The 16,819-nt window shown below is 37.0% G+C and overlaps 3 protein-coding genes across 5 annotated transcripts in view; 2 read left to right on the forward strand and 1 right to left on the reverse strand.

Annotated features, from left to right (window-relative positions):
• The window catches only part of LOC138914426 (uncharacterized), a 57,848-nt gene extending 54,163 nt beyond the window's left edge, over window positions 1–3,685 (forward strand). Inside the window, exons 2-5 of the mRNA XM_070219392.1 lie at window positions 1,864–1,994; window positions 2,059–2,124; window positions 3,127–3,244; window positions 3,305–3,685. Coding sequence (XP_070075493.1) covers window positions 1,864–1,994; window positions 2,059–2,124; window positions 3,127–3,198 — 269 coding nt within the window. The 3' untranslated portion in view covers window positions 3,199–3,244; window positions 3,305–3,685. The remainder of the gene's footprint in view (window positions 1–1,863; window positions 1,995–2,058; window positions 2,125–3,126; window positions 3,245–3,304) is intronic.
• Window positions 1–16,819, reverse strand: part of Tig (Tiggrin) — a 94,336-nt gene that overhangs the window by 12,293 nt on the left and 65,224 nt on the right. The window lies entirely within an intron of this gene.
• LOC138914403 (uncharacterized) lies at window positions 9,807–15,668 on the forward strand. Of its 2 annotated transcripts, none has more exons than XM_070219391.1 (2): window positions 9,807–10,079; window positions 14,845–15,668. In XM_070219391.1, exon 2 carries the CDS (start codon window positions 14,954–14,956, stop codon window positions 15,362–15,364), a length of 411 nt encoding a protein of 136 aa, XP_070075492.1. In that variant the 5' UTR covers window positions 9,807–10,079; window positions 14,845–14,953; the 3' UTR covers window positions 15,365–15,668. The 2 variants fall into 2 exon arrangements, with proteins under 2 accessions (XP_070075492.1, XP_070075491.1); XM_070219390.1 differs by lacking the exon at window positions 9,807–10,079 and adding an exon at window positions 14,566–14,745.

The following is a 16,819-nucleotide window of genomic DNA, read 5'->3' on the forward strand; positions in this document are numbered from 1 at the left end:
ATTTTAACTTAAATTGCCTTTTTCCCCTCCCCCTTCCACACAGCACTACCCCTCCCCCACGACAGTTTTCTTGGCTGCTGCTCTCTCGGCCGTCGCTCTCTTGGCATCCGCTCTCTGGGTTTCGCTCTCTCGGCAGGCTCCCACAAAATGCAACGCAATAACTTAGGAAATCTAAATAAATTCGTTAAAAATACTTAAAAAAATGTTAAAAATTTAAAAAATTAAACTTAAGCAATTGGGCCATAGAATAACTATTGAGCCAAAACTCATCTTGATCGGAGCAGCGGTTTAGATTTTTTAAATCGAAAAGTTAATTTTAAATGTAGCCCCCAAATTATGGGGGATATCGAAATTTCTTTTAGATTTCTAATTAGGCCCTTTCAAGACCTAAAATTCTGCAAAATCAAAATTTCGAAATTTTAACCTCTTTAGAAGTTAAGCTTAAGTAAATCTAATGATTTTTTGCTCTAAATATGGATATTGGAGCTGTTTGGGGCCACTGGGGGATCATGTCGGACCTTAGTGGGCGCCTACGCCCCCAATGGAATACTGTGAAAAAATTTGGCTGCTCTAGCTCTTATGGTTTAGGCTGTGGTCGTATCCCCCTAAAAATCGGTCTTTCATTTTATAATCTTTAGAGATTAATAAATAACCTTTTAATGTTTAAATAAAGCAGTTTTATGATAGAAAAAAGGGTGTCGGATTATGCGTGGGGTTCACTGTACCTGCAGTGTGCCGAATAAGAATTTTTCACAATATTATACTAACTAATTTTTGTTTTTATTTTTTGCATGACCTCATGGACGGATTTTTGACAACGGAAGAACAACAACATCAACAACTGTAAGTATTAAATTTAATTTTAGTTTTTGTGTAACAAAAGTGCCGTTTTGGTTTCAATTGTAGGCAAAAGGAAGGGTTCTCCACATTTGCTGCATTGAACGAAGCTCTGTACGGTAAGTGTTAAAGATTGTTGCTGTTAATTTGGATATTTCGTCTAACAAAATTTTAAAACTCTATATTTTGCAGAATCTTAGAAAAGGGGAGGGGATAAAGAGACTACACGAAGAAAGGCGACGACCAGTGCAGATAAAGGACCGGACAAGGACAACGAGATAGACAACGATATTGAGGATGATGGGGAAGAAGAAGGCTTAATTTAATTTTAATATGTTTAAAAAAAAAAAAAAAGAAATATGAAATTTGAAAAAAAAAACGTATTTTTTAATTGAGTAGACCAATTTTTTTCACTTGTGAAAGCCGCATATTAAAGCACTCCAAAAGATGAGATCCAGAACGCATCTTTTGGATTGCATCCAGAAGCACTTCAAAGATGCGATCCAGAACGCATCTTTTGGAACGCATTCAGAAGCATTCCAGAAGATGCGTTCTGGATCGCATCTTTTGGAAGGGAAATATGGAAACCAATCCCGAACGTTTCCCGAAGTTAGAACCCATGGCCGATGCGTGAAAAGGGAGAGCTCCAGGAGCGCTTCATCGGATAGCACCCATTTTGTCCCGCTTTGCTGGAAAAAGGAAGCGAGAAGTTCATCGATCGGGCACGCATGCATCGGTGCTTTGGATGCTATCCATCATCTTTTCTGGATGCGTTCCACTTCCGACTGGGGTAACACAATTTGTACATACATACATACATATCCACATTCTTTACTTATGTTACTTTAAGTCGTTTCATTGACTTTTGATTTTTACTGCAAGCATCAAACTAATGAAAATGGAGGAAGATGATGAACAACTTAAAGATTTCATTATAGAAAATTAGATATTAAAGTTTACGACAACTTAAGAGGTCAGTTTTTATGATTAAAATATTTATAAATATTAAATTTATATTATTTTCAGAATGCGGATATAGCTATAAAAGGCTAAAATACATAAACAAAGAAGACCTGTTTGTCATTTTCCCGAACAGAGAAGACAGCGGGCTTCTGTCTGAGTTTCGGGAGAAATTGTTTGATTGGAAGCAAAAAGTGGTACCCTTAGCTTTTCTCCGAATGTTAATTGATTTTGATAAATTAATATTTTTATTGTTTACAGGGCTTAGATGCGAATACACCTTTAAACGAACCGCCCTCTTTAAATAATGATATCCAAAAGGACAAGGTAATTTTGTAGTTCGTTTTTGTTAATTATACCCGCTACTCGTAGAGTAAAAGGGTATATTAGATTCATGCAAAAGTATGTAACAGCTAGAAGGAATCGTTTCCGACCCCATAAAGTATATATATTCTTGATCAGGGTCACTAGCCGAGTCGATCTAGCCATGTCCGTCTGTCCGTCTGTATGAACGCTGAGATCTCAGAAACTACAAAAGCTAGAAGGTTGAGATTTCACACACATATTCTTTGGCTTCCTACGCAGCGCAAGATTATTTTAGCCGAGCGCCACGCCCCCTCTAACGCCCACAATCGCCCAATAACGATTTTAAAATGGGTCCTGCGCCCACATTTTTAAAGATTTCCGAGAAGTATAAATGCAATTTTGTTGTGTATATTTATACCTATCAAAATGTAGAAGACATTTTTCGAATCGGACCATTCATTAAAAAGTTATACGCAATCAAAATATCTACATATATCTATCTCCCTCGCACTCCCTTTAGCTGAGTTACGATTATAGTCGAGACATCAACCCGAGTACAGCGTTCGCACTCCCTTTAGCTGAGTGACGGGTATTAGATAGTCGGGACACCAACCCGACTATAGCGTTCTCTCTTGTTTTAATATAAACTAAATTTGTTATCTAGAATCTTAATTATATTTTGAAGTCCTCTGAAGTCGGTAGACACATTTTAAATCTAAGCCCAAACAAAGCGCTATCAATCCCTGATAGAGACAGACTTGTAAGCCTTATTGCTGAAAGTTTTTACAATCCTGGAAGCAATTGCTATAATGTTCCTAAACTACACGAGATTCAACGCTTCTCGGAGGAAATAATTCATCTTTTTCCTGGGGAAAAAAAGGAAGGAAACAATATCACGGATATCAATTTGCATTCACTTGTGAATAAGTAGTTGAAAGTTTGTGGCGTCGTAGATGGGTTGAATTAATACGTGTAAAATAATTTGTGCGATATTGATTTCTTAAAACATATTTTTTATTCCAGATTGATATAGACTTTGAAAACTGGCATCCGGGAAGACAGTTCAAACTCACTACTTTGTGGAAAGACAAGTAATATAGGCAGCTTTTTATTTCCGCGAATGATTTTTATATTGATCAAAGTTAGTACATTTTTAAAAACTTATATTTTTTTTATTATATATCAATTATTTCTTTTACAGATTCAAAGGACTGTATTTGCTTTACACTGTTAAGTTGCATTCTTAAGCCAACTAACCGGAGCATTCAAGACGATGGACAGGGGTCTCGATTACTTAAAGCTACAATACAGGACTCCATCGACAGTTGTGTGGTTCACCTTAAAACCATAAATGATTTCCAAAATCAAAAGGAAATTCAGAACAAAAAGGCCATTGAAAACCAGTTGACCACTACTATCTAATAATCAAAGAAAATGCAATTGTTGAGCTACATAAAATAGTTAAGATAATTTTAAGTTATATGAACAAAATGTATATTATATCAGAGACCTTTAAAATTAGTAGATTTAAAACATACAAAGTGGGTTCTCCCACGAATATATTTAAAATAAGAAATATTAAAGATTTTGTTGGCCCACCTATACATATGAACACCGACTCAAAAAAATGTGAAATGATTAGAATTAAATTGTTTTAATATAAAATAAAAATTTCTGGGGGTACTAATATACACGAAATAAAATCATTTTGATGAACAAAATTGATAAAAAAAGGATCATTTTGATGACAAAAATTGATTTGAAAACAAGAGAGAACGCTATAACCGGGTTGGTGTCCCGACTATCTAATACCCGTCACTCAGCTAAAGGGAGTTCGAACGCTGTACTCGGGTTGGTGTCACGACTAATAATCGTAACTCAGCTAAAGGGAGTGCGAGGGAGATAAATATATAAATTTTGATTGCGTATAACTTTTTAATGAATGGTCCGATTTGAAAAATGTCTTCTACATTTCGATAGGTATAAGTATACACAATAAAATTCCATTTATACTTCTCGGAAATCTTTAAAGATGTGGGCGCAGGACCCATTTTAAAATCGTTAGTGGGCGATTGTGGGCGTTAGAGGGCGCTCGGCTTAAATAAACTTGCGTAGGAAGCCAAAGAATATGTGTGGGAAATCTCAACCTTCTAGGTTTTGTAGTTTCTGAGATCTTAGCGTTCATACAGACGGACAGACGGACATGGCTAGATCGACTCGGCTAGTGCCCCTGATCAAGAATATATATACTTTATGGGGTCGAACACGCTTCCTTCTAGCAGTTACATACTTTTGCACGAATCTAATATACCCTTTTACTCTACGAGTAACGGGTTTAAATATCATTTTGATGACCAAAAAGTTCAAATGTTATTTTAAAAACTAATCTTTCTTAAGATTGAATTGATATTTAAAAATATCAACTTGATATTCTCGAAAATATCAACTTGATATGTTCGACATATCAATGTTGCATTAATTAATATCGACCCAAAATTGATATGAAATAATGTTAACTTGAGTGCAATTTCATATCAATTTTTTTTCTGTGTAGAAAAAAAAAGAACTATACCAGTACACTTTTTAAGCACCATAGTTTCAATATCCGGTTTAATTTTTATTTTTTCAATTTTTATTTAAAACTCGAAAGAACTTATTCCTTGAGTTTTATTTTTTGATCAGAAAATAAAACTCGAAGTCCAACTTCTTTGAATTTAAGAGGTTTGGCTTTAAAAGCGGTTAGCAAATGTACTAAGAAGACCACGGCCAACACATAAGGGCACTTTTAATTTTATTCAATAACCGGAAACCGCCAAAAACCAAGAAAAAATTCTCTGCTTAAAACTTACATATAATGAAGCCAAATCAGGTGTAATGTGTTCGAAAAGTTTAAGTGTGACTGACTAAGTGTGTGTATATTTTCTTTTGTTTTATGTTGCATAATTAAGGGAAATCACTTCGTTTGGCTTATCCTTTTGTAATTCTCAAATAGTTCTGGGAAATAATTTATGACATCCTGGCTAAAATTAAAATATTTACCGGTAATTATGTGTCAAATTTAAAACGGCTATTGCAAGAGCAGCATTATGAGGTATTTAATAATCAGAATATCCAAAGAGCCGGAGAAAGCCCTACATAAAAAAATAAAAAATTTTCAGTGAGCCTCAGCAAAGAGGAAGTTACAGAAACTTGCATCAGCTTTGTGACGACCGAAAATATGCCGTTTTCGTTATTGGATTCGGACCCTTCAAAGTGCTAACGGAGCAAATTTTTAGTGGGCCTACAATTGAGTGTAAAAGATTTTTTGCAAAACCTTGGCTGTCACGAAGTAATTGATAAAGCTCGAAAAGTGGTCAAAACTTTAAGTAGACCTGTTTACAGGTATGTTTGTATGAATCTGTACATTTATTTTATTGTTAAAGTTTATTTTTAATAGGCTTATAACAATCGCAAAGGGTCTTCCCCAGCCAGAAGTTGATGTAGCCACTCGTTGGAACTCAACATATACTATGTTGAAGAAGCTTTTACTTTTTGAACAATTCTGTGAGCAAGAAAAGGATATACCCCTCAATCTGGACTCTTCGGACTGGGAATCAATGAAAGGTGTTTTTGGTGTACTGCAGCCTGTTTACGCAGCCACGAAGAAGCTTCAGAGCGAACAACTTTTTATGGAACAAATGTGGTTGGAGCTCAAACTCTCTATAAAGGCAATGTCTACTCCCAACAGCATCTTGTTGGAAGACTGCCTACAGAAAAGGGAAGCTACTTTGCTGGAGAACAGAGCCGTTCTATCAGCGGTATATCTGGATCCGAGAATTCGTCGAGCTCTTATAAAAAACAGCTCAAGCCTTATCACTGCGCGGACCAGCTTAACAAAGCTATTTTCCCAAATTAAAAGGGTACACCGCAACGTAAGTCAATAAATAAATTTCCGCATATTGAATAAACAAATAAATTCTTAAATAGGATAATGATGAAAATGTTCCGAGGGAGGAACCATCAACATCGTCGACGAGTTCCTCAAATTCCGAAACCCTATTGAACGAGTTCCTCAATTCCATTGAAGTTGACTCGAACGATGAAAACTCGGATGATGAAATGGATGCTGACCGGAAAATAGCTTGCAGTGAAATCGATAATTATAACCCCAAACCGATCGATTTAGGTGCCGATATTAAGGTGTACTGGGAGGAAAAAAAATTCGTTTACCCAAACTTGTATCTGCTGGCTATAGTTGTTCACTGCGTTCCAGCAACGCAAGTAAGTGTAGAAAGGTCCTTTTCTGCGCTTAAATTAGTACTAACAGAAATGAAAACAAACCTTTCGAGCGACTCCTTAGAAAAATTGCTTTTTGTAAAATTAAATGTATAAAATAAAAACTGTTTATACAAAAACTTAGATTATTAATTATATTTTCAAAAGTAGATAATGTCTATAATCTTACCACCCTGGGTCAGTCATTCTTAAAGTTGGCCACCTTTCTGCTTTTCGAACACATAACACCTGATTTGGCTTCATTATATGTAAGTTTTAGGCAGAGAATTTTTTCTTGGTTTTTGGCGGTTTCCGGGTATTGTATAAAATTAAAAGTGCCCTTAATGTGTTGGCCGTGGTCTACTTTTGCTAACCGCTTTTAAAGCCAAACCTCTTAAATTCAAAGAAATTGAACTCAAGGAACAAGTTTTATTTTTCAATCAGAAAATAAAAATCAAAAAGTAAGCGTTCTTGTCAAGCGAAAAATAAAACTCAAAAAATAATCATTATTTCTAGAGTTGAAATAAAACATTTTTACAAAAAACTCAAAAAATAACGATTATTTTTGGATTAATAAATAAACTCAAAAAATAATCATTAAAGATTGCGTTTTTGGATAAAACTTATAATCATTACGGTCCCTGGTTGGGACACTTTGACCGTGTAAGTTGAGACACCCGTTTTTCATACACACAAAAAAAAGCACGTCGCCGTAAAATCGATAAGTCCAGGTAATTTTCTGGTTATTCCTACTCATATCGTTTTTACCTGAAATATTCATAAAATTTACATTAAATAATATCGTTTTGCCGAAGTCTCTCTCTCGGAGATTCTCTAACTTCGAAAAAGAGCGCAAGAATCAATATGGCGAGCAAAATGACATGAGTGGAAGCGAGAAAGACGTATTTGAAATTCGAACTGACGTACTTCAAGCATGTTTTCTCGCTCGCACTAGAATATGTTTTGGTCAGGAACAATGAAAATTTTCTTTCTTACATTTTCGACCATATCACATTTACCTGGCCCCATATCAAGTTAAAAATGATCTTAAAAAAGGTCAAATTGACCTACGATTCATATCGATTTTTTTTTGGGTGTAGAAAAAGGCCTTAAGGCAACAGAGGTCGCTTTCTGCCTAGTACATTTCTTTAATATTAGGGGAAAAGTGAATGTTCAAATGTATTTCAAGCATGTTTTCTCGCTCGCACTAGAATGTGTTTTGGTCAGGAACAATGAAAATTTTCTTGCTTACATTTTCGACCATATCACATTTACCTGGCCCCATATCAAGTTAAAAATGATCTTAAAAAAGGTCAAATTGACCTACGATTCATATCGATTTTTTTTTGGGTGTAGAAAAAGGCCTTAAGGCAACAGAGGTCGCTTTCTGCCTAGTACATTTCTTTAATATTAGGGGAAAAGTGAATGTTCAAATGTATTTCAAGCATGTTTTCTCGCTCGCACTAGAATGTGTTTTGGTCAGGAACAATGAAAATTTTCTTGCTTACATTTTCGACCATATCACATTTACCTGGCCCCATATCAAGTTAAAAATGATCTTAAAAAAGGTCAAATTGACCTACGATTCATATCGATTTTTTTTTGGGTGTAGAAAAAGGCCTTAAGGCAACAGAGGTCGCTTTCTGCCTAGTACATTTCTTTAATATTAGGGGAAAAGTGAATGTTCAAAGAGCTTTTTGATTTTAATTGTTCTTAGAAAATGGATGGGAAATAATTTAGGACGAACTGAAATGTATTAAATTAACGTAATTAAATAGTTACTTATAGTTTGGAGTACTTTTTGTGTGAGTATTATTGACTTTTAAAAGTGTCTCAACTTACAGACCTATTTTTCAAAGAGTCGTTTTTTAAGACTTTTCAAAAAAAATAATTTTTCAGTTTTCCCTAGAAAAAAATATTTTTTTTGTTTTTTATTAAGCTAATAGACTGACCTTTCGATCAAAATGTCGTTTTTTGGGACTTTTCAAAGAAAATAATTTTTCAGTTTTCCCTAGGGGAAAAAAATATTTTTTTTTGTTTTTTATTAAGCTAATAGACTAACCTTTCGATCAGTACCAAATGCGTAAAGTTTCATAAGTGAATGTCGAAATGGCAGATTAAAAACAAAAGGTGTACCAACCTACAGACCTCCCCCCTATATATATTCTTGATCAGCATTAATAGCCGAGTCCATCTAGCCATGTCCGTCTGTCCGTCTATCCATTTCTATGCGAACTAGTCCCTAGTTTTTAAGCTATCGCGATGAAAAGTCATCTTTCTATTGCAGGTAGTACATATGTCGGAACGAGCCGGATCGGACCACTATATCTTATGGATCCCATAGGAATAACCAAAAAAATAATAGAAAAACCATTGCAACTTTGTAGAAAGTAGGCGTTTTGATTTTTGACATGGTTAAAACCAGGGCTGTGAACCACTCCGGAGCTGAACCATTCCGAACCGGAGTGGTTCACTTTTTTCAAAAAACGAACCGAACCGTAAACCGGAGCGCCGAATTTTTTTGAAATTGAACCGGAACCGAACCGGAACTTTTTTTGATTGATATTCGGTTCGGTTTACGAAAACTTTATTTTGTGTGTTCGTGTTTTTTATTCAACATTGTGGGGGGCTTTCTGATCATATTAAAATAGAGTTTATTTACAAAGGGAAATAAAAATGCGCTAATATTTTGTCTATGCAATGACTGCATCTAACTCAACCAATCTAATAATATATAGCTATCATCTTCCAAAACTTTTCTCAGTATGCCCACATTAAAATTACATGATTAAATCAAAGAGTATACTCTTTGCCTTAACTGGTAAACACTTTATAAATCATAAATCTTGTAACTTTACTTATAAGTCTTAATGTTATGGTACATATTTTAATGAAAATACATCGATATAAATGTTGACTTTATAATTTCATAAAAAAAAATTTTTTTTTTTTAACCCTGGTTCAAACCTGAACCCTGCTCCTGCTCATCATTGAACCGGTTCGCAAACCGGAACATTATCTGTAGATTAGGTTTGAGCCCCGAACCGAACCCATGCAAAAATAATATGGGTTCACAGCCCTGGTTAAAACAACATTTTAAGTAGGCATACCTGCAAGGGTATATAAAATTCGGTTGGCCGAAGTTAACTTCCTTCCTTTTTTTATATAAATTGAAAATAAGTCTTATTCTGCAATTTTTTTTTTGTATTTATTGAATTATTTGGTATCGATGTATCAGTATTATCGATAGCCAATAAGCTCATTGTATCATCTCAAGGAGAAAGACATGAAGAAAGAATAACTTGAAGGTAAACGCCGACTTGGAAACAACGTGTCTGAGTATTTAATTAATAACTACACGTCAGGAACATGGATTGCATCCAGGATTGCGGCATATCTATTGTCGCCCGAACAGGGACATCTTGGAAAAGGTCCAATAACCGGAGGGAGCTAACTTATATAGCTCCAAACAAAATTCGACGACAGCGCGGCCAACCACGTTATAATTGAGGTTAGAATCGGCGACTCATTGCGTCCGAAATTGCTGGAAGCGGAATACGTCTGGAGTTCAATTATTGGAGCTCAATTCACTCATTTGGCGGCGTTGCGGCGCAACTTGGAGTTCTGCGAAAAGTAGCGGTTCATACTGCGGTACGCGGCTACACCTCAGGGTACCGCTGGAAACAGAGAGGTCAACGGCGGCACCGCAACCGAATCGCCAGGTTTGTGAATGCAAGAGGACTCCCATATTCGTCGCACAGACATGTTTAGAATTTTGTTGAATATAATCAAGTGAAATTAAGTACACTTTTATCTCCCCATTCGGCCACGCGGTGGTTGAGGTTAGAATTGATTAACCTAAAGGTAAATAGGTCACCAGCGGGCTTCGACAATTAGCCTCGCGTACACACAAAAAAAAAACTTAGTAAAATCAACTGTAACAAGAAAAAAAGTTAGCTTCGGCCAGCCGAAGCTTATATACCCTTGCAGATCGTTCCTATTAACTTACAAATCGCAAAAATTTTAAATTTCGTATTATTTTAATATTATTTTTTTTATCCTTCCCTATTGCAGCTATATAATATAGTCGTCCGATTTTTGTTAAATTTAATTCAAAAGTATAAGAGAATACAATAAAAACCAACGGAGCTATAATTTCTTTCCAATTAATTTCCCATTAATTTTTCGATCGTTCCTATGGCAGCTATATGATATAGTCGTCCGATTTTGATAAAATGAAAATTGAAATTCGGAAATATTTAAAAAGAGTCATGTTCTAAAGTAGAAGAGAATACAATAAAAACCAAAAAAGCTAAAATTTATTTCTGTGTAACTTTTCCATTAATTTTCCGATCGTTCCTATGGCAGCTATATGATATAGTCGTCCGATTTTTAAAATATTTTATTCGAAATTCTGAAATATTTAAAAAATAATATTTGCAAGAGTAGAAGGTTTTATTTCAAAAAACACCGAAGCTAGAATTTTTTTAACGTTTCCTTCCTATGGGAGCTATAAGATATAGTTATCCGATCCGGTTGGTTCCGACATATATACTACCTGCAATAGAAAGAAGACTTTTGGGAAAGTTTCATCACGATAGCTTCAAAACTGAGAGACTAGTTTGCGTAGAAACGGACGGACAGACGGACAGACGGACGGACAGACGGACATGGCTAGATCGATTCGTCTAGTGATGCTGATCAAGAATATATATACTTTATGGGGTCGGAAACGTCTCCGTCACTGCGTTGCAAACTTCTGACTGAAATCATAATACCCTCTGCAAGGGTATAATAATTGTCAAACAGGCCCCAACCAGCAATATTGTCAATTCTACTAAGTAAGTAGTCATTTCACAACAACAAAATACACACAATTAGCAAAGACACAAACCCAAAGCAAAAACAAAATACACGTAACTATTTTAATAGTTACGTAACTACCTTTGTTGGTCAATTTTACCAAGCAAATTCTTTTGCGTGTAGTACAAGAAAACGAAAATTGTTATTATTCAAGCATTGCTTTGGTGAATAAAGAATTTACTGCGAAATGGCACCAAAAAAGGAAAGAATTGTGAGTTAATCACAGCACGATCAGCGCTAATAAGTTCCTTTCATAGAAATAAGTCATATGTACACACAAAAAAATTTGCTTGGTAAAATTGACCAACAAAGATAGTTACGTAACTATTAAAATAGTTACGTGTATTTTGTTTTTGCTTTGGGTTTGTGTCTTTGCTAATTGTGTGTGTGAAATGACAATTTACTTAGTAGAATTGACAATTTTGCTGGTTGGGGCCTGTTTGACAATTATTACAGTTGATTTTACCAAGTTTTTTCTTTGTGTGTATGAAAGAATCATGCGTCGATGTCTGCAGCCGAAATAGAAGCCCAGATGAGTCTGAATCTAACTTTAGTCAATTTTGCATAATTCAAACTAAATTAGAACAGGAAAACGATGAGGATTTGGTTTTGGAGACTCGGTTTAAGATAGAGGAGCTGTATTGTGAAATAAAATCGAAGCTATTGAGTTCAGTTGGGAACAGAGGTCGCAAGCCTTCAATAAGCGATACTTTAAACAGCACGATGGCGGTTCGCTCATCTAAACTTCCGATAATAAGGCTACCAGTATTTTGGGAAGGTTTACCGAATGGACCAGTTGGTTCAATACCGAGCAGCAATACAAGCAGATTCCGATTCGCTAAGAGTACTAGTCGACAGTGTCAATTTCCAATTGGTAGCTCTAAGATCATTGAGTGAGGAGTCTGAATTACTTAACGTGTTTATTTTAAAATTAGAAATTAGATGAAGAAACCATATATAGATGGGAAAATGAATGGCAGTGTGACAAAATACCCTCAATCGTTGCCTCAGTTCTTGGTGCAAAGAGGAGTAAATATGGCAAATCGGGAGCTGAGGCATTAAAAGGTGGTGCCAAATACATATAAAAAGGATCCGAAAAGAACTAGTTTAGTGGCGGTAGGGAGCTATAGCTCTACATGCTATTGCTGTGCGCAGGATCATGCACTAAAGGTATGTCCCAAATTCAAGGATATGTCTCCTATGCAAAGATACCAAGAGTGCAAACGAAATTCGTTATGCTTGGTATGCTTCAGTAAGCGTCATTCAACAAAAAGTTGAAAGGGTCAGAGGTGTGGGCGCTGTAATAAGCCTCACAATGAATTGCTGCACTGGAATATTGAAGGAAACATACATGGACTTCCAGTAGAATCGGGCTCTATTATAACCAGAGAACCTGAACTGGGATCTTTTCATAGCACTTTGCTAACTATAGCTGCCCAAAGTCTGTTGGCAATGGCAGTAGTACTCATACGTGATGCCAAGGGCAACTTCCAAAATTGTAGGTGCCTTCTAGACTGAGGCAGTCAATTTAACTTGTTGACCCAAAAATTGAATACAAGGTTAAAGCTTCAAGAGAGATATTCAGAGATTCAGAGATTCTGGGACAAGTTAAAGCAACATTTAAGTCAAGAGTAACAAACTTTGAAACTTCTGCTGACTTTGTTGTGCTCCGGGAGATAACTCAATATTTTACTCACATAGGAAGCTATTGGAGTACGGCTAGCGGACCCCGAACTCTATTCGTCACGGGACATTGATATGCTTATTGGGGTATCTATATTCTGTTAAGACACTAAAACATTATGTCTGATATGGAGCCCCAATAAAGATATTTTTAAATATTCTTTCTCAGCTGTAAGCCCAACCGAAGTTATCACAAAGCGATCTATTTTATCTTTCTCAGCACGCCTTTATGACCCTCTTGGTTTACTAAGCCCAATAACAACGAATGCTAAAATCCTTATACAACAACTTTGGCTGTGTAAACTGTGGTGAGACGATCCACTTCCGGAAGACTTCCGTCGAAGTTGGGAATCAATGGCCTCCTGTTTCCTTGAATTGGATAAAATGTCTATACCCCGACATATTGGAGTTAATAACAAAGAGTCGACTCAGATCCATGGTTTCGCAGATGCTTCGGCAAGGGCATTTGGCTGGTGTTTGTATGCGCGTGTTGTTACGCCCAATGGAATCTCAGTCCGGCTTATCACTGCGAAGTCAAGGGTTGCGCCATTAAAAACTAAAACAATTCTAACGCTGGAGTAATGCGCCGCACATTTTTTGGCAAAAGAGAAGAGAATAGTAAGGGAAGATTTGGATTTCGTAGTAGAGCGTATTTTCTTTTGGTCTGACTCAGAAGAAGTTTTACACAGGTTAGAACAGCATTCGTCCACCTTAAATGTATTTGTTGCAAACAGAGTTGCCGATATACAAGAAATGGCAGCGGAAGCGCAATGGCGACACGTGCCAACACACAAAAAAAAACTTGGTAAAATCAACTGTAATAATTGTCAAACAGGACCCAACCAGCAAAATTGTCAATTCTACTCAGTAAATAGTTAATCCACAACAACAAAATACACACAATTAGCAAAGACACACACCCAAAGCAAAAACAAAATATACGTAACTATTTTAATAGTTTCGAAACTATCTTTGTTGGTCAATTTTACCAAGCAAATTTTTTTGTGTGAACTAAAGAAAATCCAGCAGATCTTGTGTCTCGCTGTTGCCCAATTACAGAACTAAATGATTCCTTGTGGTTCAGTGGACCATCATTCCTAAGTGAAAAATTTAAACTTTGGCCTCAAAATCCACATTTTACGCTTTCAGAGGTTGAAACGAGATTCTTGCCTTACTTGAAACTCAGTCAAGGTATATGAAAATCTTAAGAATTGTCGCGTACATACTACGATTCGTTCGAGGACGCAGAGCTGAGCAGTATACATCAGTTGTTATCACGGCCCAAGAATTAAGACATGCCTTTCTCACAATAATACACAGCATACAGCAATTCGAATTTGCTAAGGAGTTTCGCAAGATAGAAAAATCGGGAATACTTAAACCATCCTTGCAAAAGCTAACTCCATTTATTTGTAAACATCAAGATGCACAACGAAACCTTCCCCTTCTACGGGTCGGTGGTCGTTTGATAAATGCGCCACTGCCATACGATGCAAAGCACCCCCTTTTATTACCAAAATCTTGTAAATTTGCTAAACTATTCGTAGAACATCTTCACAGGTTCAACCATCACGGATCAACCATCACAGGTTCAACCATCACGCATACTTGCCGGTTTACTTCAGCAAAAAAGTTGCTCGTCAACGCACGTCAGTTATGCAACACGATCGTCAGGCAATGTACGCATTGCTTTAGATATCAACCTCGATTACTGTCACAAGGCATGGGAAATATACCCGCTGATAGATTAAACGGACAATTTCCATTCGAAGTCAGTGGTGTGGACTTCTGTGGTCCAATTAAGGTTTCGCTAAAGTTGCGTGGCAACCCTCCTGTGAAAATGTATATTGCAGTCTTTTTTGTGTGTTTTATCACCAAGGCTGTACACTTTGAAGTTGTCACAGATTTGACTTCTAACTCTTTCATTATGTGTCTCTCCAGATTCATAGGACGACGAGGGCCTGTTGCTCGGCTATACAGCGACAACGCAACGAATTTTGTCGGCGAACTTCTAGATCTTGTCAAGGCTTTCACTGTTCTCGGCTGCGCAATGGTAGAACATGCTGCAACGCACGGGACAGAGTTCGTCTTCATTCCCCCTCGAGCCCCCCACTTTGGTGGCTTGTGGGAAGCAGCAGTGAAGGTCGCCAAGCATCTTCTCATTCGGGCCATCGGCAGCGCTTTGTTGAGCAAGGACGAGCTCGACGCAATCGTCGTGGAAGTGGAAGCTATACTGAACACCAGGCCAATAGTAGCCGTCACCACCAATCCGAACTACATTCAAGCTATATCCTCAGCACATCTACAAGCTGGTCGAACGATAGGTGCGCTGCCACCCGTGTCCGTGCAACGCGTCAATGACGACAAGCTCTCTTACTTGAGCAGATGGCGGCTCGTGTCCGCCGTCAAGGAGCGCTTTTGGACCAGCTGGTTGAGAGAGTACCTTCTCAGCCTTCAATAGAAGCAGAAGTGGACCAAGGATCAGCACAACCTCGTGGAAGGCACCATCGTATTAATTCACGTGGACAACATTCCGTCGCAAGCGTGGCTAGGCGTCGTCACTAAAGTATTTCCAGGATCGGATGGAAAGGTTCGAGTGGCAGAGGCCAAAACGAAAAACAATCATATCAAACGAGCCATTCATCGACTAGCTCCGCTCCCTATTAACTGATTTGAAGTCTAGAGACTTTCAATGTGGGCGGTGTAAAGTCATTTCGCTGTATTAGATAAACATTAAATTAAATCATGAAATAAATAAAATTGTAAGCAATGAAGAAAACGAATGAAAACACATAATGTTAGGATCAGAACGTATGTTAAGCTTTCCTCCCTTGTATTTGCACATGCAGCCGCTGCGCTTGGCTGCCAGTGAAGCCAGTGAAGGCAGTTAAAAAACAAGAGAAGAACGCTTTGTGTCCCGACTGTCTAATACCCGTCACTCAGCTAAAGGGAGTGCGAGGGAGATGGATATATAAAAAACTTTAATTGCGCATAACTTTTTAATGACTGGTCCGATTTGAAAAATGTCTTCTACATTTCGATAGGTATTTAGTAAATACTAATTACAAACACTATAAACACTACAAACACTATTTTTAAAATCCTAAAAGATGTGGCCGCCAGACACTTTTTAAAATCGTTTGTGGGCGATTGTGGACGATTGTGAGCGCTAGAGAGGGCGTTGCGCTCGGCTGTAACAAACGTAGAAAAAAAAAAAGAATATGTGCGGGAAATCTCAACCTTCTAGCTTTTGTAGTTTCCGAGATCTCAGCGTTCATACGGACGGACAGACAGACAGACAGGCTAGGCGAGTAACGGGTATAATTATACTCTACATATCCACACCGTGTTCAGCATTTTCCTGACGGAAACAGATTAATAATACTTATTAATTTTTGACTATTCATATATTAGTCCACGTAGTGACTAAACGCACCAGGACAGTGTGCGAAGGCGACCACTAATTTATAGCCGCAGAATTTAAAATCTGCTGTGATGGTGCGATACACCAATCAAAAGGTTTTGCAAAAACTAACAGGTTTGCATACCAAGACTTTATAAATTTTAACTGGTTTTGGAAAGAGGGCAATGAAAGTGTGAAAGTGAAAATTTAGCAAATGGAGCTGGTGGAGATAAAAATTTCACTTTACATTAGTACTCCTATTGAGGGGTCATATGATAGAATCCGATGTACTGTTCAAAAGTTATGCCAAAATCAAGATTTTGGAGGACTTTCCAGAATAAAAACTTTTGTCCCTTTGTTTGTGGGCATGCATCAAATCGTGGTTTTAGGCTCTGAACTAAATTTTACAGGGTTTAGCACCTGGATATGAAAAACGTTTGTTCTACGACTGTTCTACCCGCCAGTTTGGTGGAAAATTATTAAAAAAGCTTAATTTTAAAGATATATAGTTTC

The sequence above is a fragment of the Drosophila takahashii genome, chromosome 2L (genome assembly GCF_030179915.1).
Source record: "Drosophila takahashii strain IR98-3 E-12201 chromosome 2L, DtakHiC1v2, whole genome shotgun sequence".
Classification (NCBI taxonomy): Eukaryota; Metazoa; Arthropoda; class Insecta; order Diptera; family Drosophilidae; genus Drosophila; species Drosophila takahashii.

Bases quoted from the DNA above. Each gene is read 5' to 3' on its own strand.
- LOC138914403 (XM_070219390.1), top strand. From the start codon at position 14,627: ATGGGAAATATACCCGCTGATAGATTAAACGGACAATTTCCATTCGAA. The intron at 14,746-14,844 runs GTATATTGCAGT...GTGTCTCTCCAG, and splicing joins GGCAACCCTCCTGTGAAAAT to ATTCATAGGACGACGAGGGC.